Source organism: Triticum dicoccoides, unplaced genomic scaffold (genome assembly GCF_002162155.2).
Source record: "Triticum dicoccoides isolate Atlit2015 ecotype Zavitan unplaced genomic scaffold, WEW_v2.0 scaffold50915, whole genome shotgun sequence".
NCBI lineage: Eukaryota > Viridiplantae > Streptophyta > Magnoliopsida > Poales > Poaceae > Triticum > Triticum dicoccoides.
This window is the reverse complement of record NW_021277979.1, coordinates 1-3,552: the sequence shown is the minus strand read 5'-3', so window position 1 is coordinate 3,552 and position 3,552 is coordinate 1. Positions and strand designations below refer to the sequence as shown.

The following is a 3,552-nucleotide window of genomic DNA, read 5'->3' as shown; positions in this document are numbered from 1 at the left end:
TCATTTTCTTTAGATACATCGATATCAGCGTCAACCTATGTCTTGGGAGGGCAGTCCAAAATCATCCGAAGATGGCGAAAAACATATTTGGCCAAAAATATTTCACGAATCATATTGCACTAAATATATAAAATACTCCCAAATACAAAAGAAGAAAAGGTGCATGACTGACAGCCCCTATCTCAATTACGAAGCATTTTCATCTGCCCCACAATTCAAGTTTCTAAACAGAATATTAACTTCCATATATAAAGTTTATAGCTCCCAAAGTATCTTGACTGTTGAGTAGATAACTCATTAATCACAACTACAGAGAAGAATGAATAATCATGTAATTAGTGTAATAATTATTGCTCCGAAGTGCCTTGACTGTTGAGTGTTAACTACTAAACAAATTTTCCACATGGCCAAAACAATATACAGGATAGAGATATGTGCATTCCTTAAGTATAATCAGATTAAACAAATAATACAAGAAGTGGTTTAGTCTGAAGAGGGGGCACTGGTACCTTATGCTGTTCAAGAACCACAGAGGACTTGCAACGGCAGTGGAGCACGTTCCCGTCCCCAACTCAATCCAATGCAGTAAATTGTTGTTCCCGGAGGAAGGAACATACATTGAGCAACCCCTACAACTACAATGCCGCATGATTATTACTGGAACTCATCCCGGCAGCTAGCCTACTTCTACTACGCTACGAGAACGAGATACAACGGCCAAGCACACGATGCATGGCTCTTTAATTCACTAGCAAGACAGCTAAAGCAAACGGCAAAGGGATTATGTCGCCGACGAACACTAACATGCGCCACGGCGGAAGCCGACGCCCCCGGCGGCGACGTCGTAGAGCACCTCGTGCGTCTGCTGCTGCACGTTGCCGATGAAGCCGAGGGCCAGGTCCGAGGAGGTGGCTGTGAAGGCGAGGCATCCCCCGAGCATGACAGCCGGCGGGTCGAGCACCACCACGGCGCCGCCGCCGAACACCAGGGAGACGGCGGGCACCCTCACGTTGGTGAGCCCCAGGAAGTCGTAGCAGGTGTCCAGGGTCCCGGTGGCCCCGCTCCTCGGGTACGCCCTCATGGCGTTCCTGAAGGCCCGGCGCAGCGCGCGGTACGCGGTGGGCGGCAGCTGCGTGATGACGGCGCTCGAGTCCATCACCGCCCCGGCGGAGAAGACCACCGGCGGGATCCTGAGCTGGCGCCCCGCCACGACGATGCCCTGGAGCCGCACAAGGTATAGGCTCGGGTTGATGGCGCTCCGGACGAGTGGCGTGGTGGCGAATACGGTGGTGGAGTTGGTCGTCACCGGCCCGCCGATGGAGAGGAAGCCGGAGGCGCTGGCCTGTGGGACGCAGTAGGAGAAGGCGTTGCCCAGGGAGCGGGCCGTCTGGGCGAGGAGTGACTGCGCGCCGCCGCCGAGGGACATGGTCCCGGCGGTCAGGTCGCTGAACTTGCCGCGCACGGCGTGGCTGCATCCGAACAGAAAGCTGCGGACGGCGGTGCTGCCGCTGATGGTGAGCGTGTCGGTCATGTACGTCCCGGCGGTCGCCCGGTCGTCGCTGTACTCGATCAGGTACCGGCAGTCGGCGTTCGCGGACGTGTTGGAGCAGCCGTTGCCGTAGGAGCCGAGGGAGCGGCAGGCGGGGGAGCGGCAGCGGACGGCCGCGGCGGTGCTGGACGTGCTGGGGTCGAACAAGGGGATCCGTTGCGGGTAGCACTGGGGGATGGGGCAGGGGACGCACTGGATCCACGGCACGTCCACGGTGGTGTCGATGGCCATGGTCTGCTGGGACACGACCGTGGGGTCGCCGTCGGCGTTGATCCACGCCGAGCTACCGGAGCCGGAGCCGATGCCGAAGGTGGAACTGGGACCGAAGTCCACCTGGGTCATCAGCACGTGCGGCTTGGCTGGGTTGAGCACGTCCTCCGCCCCGCTGCTGGCCTTCCTCCGGACGTAGTCGGTGCGGACCTGGTCCCAGCGGAGCATCTCCAGCAGGGACGGCACCGGCGCCCTGCCGGCGGACGGCGAGCAGGGGCCGAACGGACGGTGCAGCGGCACCCACGTGCCCTCCGCCGATGGAGCCACTGCATGCAAAGAAAAAACGAACAAGCTAGCATGGTTTAGCGCATACATGGACGCTGATCGATTTGCATCAATGGCTGCATGTACCCTACGTACCCTTGAGGCCAGAGCAGAAGGTTTTGGGCTCCAAGTGCCCGGTCTCCACCACATGGTAGCGCTGGCGACCTGCTCCGGCGCCATGGGCAACGGAGGAACTAATGGAGAAGAGGAGGATGACGACGAGGGAGCACACCATGGCTGACTCTGGTTGCTAGCTACAACACTACGTAGATACTGAATGTTGTTCCAATTTGGCTCTATATATAGAAGAGGTTCGTCCTCGATCTCAACATGTAAGAGAAGTGGTTGTTGCTACTTGCTAGCCATGCATCGTGTGGACGACCAGGACGCGGTGTCATGTCCAAGGATTGATGTATACCACCAGCAAGATAAAGGGCTGACTTATAAACAATGTTTGTGTGTGCGCGCGTGCGTGCGTGTGTGCGCGCGCTCGCGCAAGATTTCTACGTGTAGATGTTGATTTTACAATCAATGTTGATTGGTCAATTGAGTACCCAAGTCGTACATGGCTTTCCCAATCAGTTTTGCTAAGTCTCAGTCGACTTAGACTTCATTATTTTTCAGTCGATGTTGTATTCCATTGATATTGCATTGAGATTCGTACAAAAAATTCTTTTCAGTTTTCCTTTTTCTTTCCATATACACTATCACTTGACTGGGACTTGGTTAAGTCTCAGTCGACTAACATCTAGACACACCCTTTCCCAATAGCCACGGTTGATCGGGGCGTCCCCGTTTCGAGTTCGAGCTCTGTTGAATGCGAGTGGTGGTTGTTGTCACCCCTTTGTAGGCGATGTCGCAGGATGATGCGGCATCCCCGTATCCAACGTGTTCCTGACGACGAGCCTCATCGAGGACAGCACTATCGACCGTTCTACCCTCGTCTCTGTGTTCGTGTCATGTTGCTCTTATGCCGAAATGGGCTAAAACACCCAAAAAATCAGGCAACTGTGTATTAGCAAACACGACAACATATACTATATCATATAACTAAGCTTCCTAGGAATGATGGCTTCGCATTCAATTGAGGTCACCAATTTGGAATTGGGTCAGCGATGTTGACTAGGTCAACAATATCTCAGTAGATTCTTTTAATTTATTATGCTCTCTAATTTTGGAGCTCTCTCATTGCATCGAGAAATTCAATTGGATTTGGTTCATGATTTTAACTGAATTAACAATTTTTCAAGTCAATCGGAAGTAGCCGCCCTATAAAAACATATCAACCCCCCCCCCCACCCTTTCATCACCTAGAAAAAAGAAGGCTCAACATGTGATACTTGTGCACCAATATAGTATATGCCGCCACCACCGCAGAAAATTTCCTCACGTAAGTATGAGTTGATTAGCAGATAACACAAAATTACACCGCGAAAGGCTTACCAAAACACCGCGTTATATGAATAAAA

At 53.1% G+C, this 3,552-nt stretch overlaps 1 protein-coding gene across 1 annotated transcript; it reads right to left on the bottom strand.

Annotated features, from left to right (window-relative positions):
- Positions 1-442: 442 nt before the first annotated feature.
- On the bottom strand, positions 443-2,469 carry LOC119346792 (aspartyl protease family protein At5g10770-like). Its single transcript, XM_037615944.1, has 2 exons — positions 2,180-2,469; positions 443-2,085 (listed from the first exon to the last, which is right to left on the bottom strand). The coding sequence occupies exons 1-2, from the start codon at positions 2,316-2,318 to the stop codon at positions 800-802; spliced, it is 1,425 nt and encodes a 474-aa protein (XP_037471841.1). The 5' UTR covers positions 2,319-2,469; the 3' UTR covers positions 443-799.
- Between the last annotated feature and the right edge of the window lie 1,083 nt (positions 2,470-3,552).

Coding starts and splice junctions, on each gene's coding strand:
- LOC119346792 (XM_037615944.1), bottom strand. CDS start 2,318: ATGGTGTGCTCCCTCGTCGTCATCCTCCTCTTCTCCATTAGTTCCTCC. Junction 2,086..2,179: donor CTTCTGCTCTGGCCTCAAGG/GTACGTAGGGTA, acceptor CTTTGCATGCAG/TGGCTCCATCGGCGGAGGGC.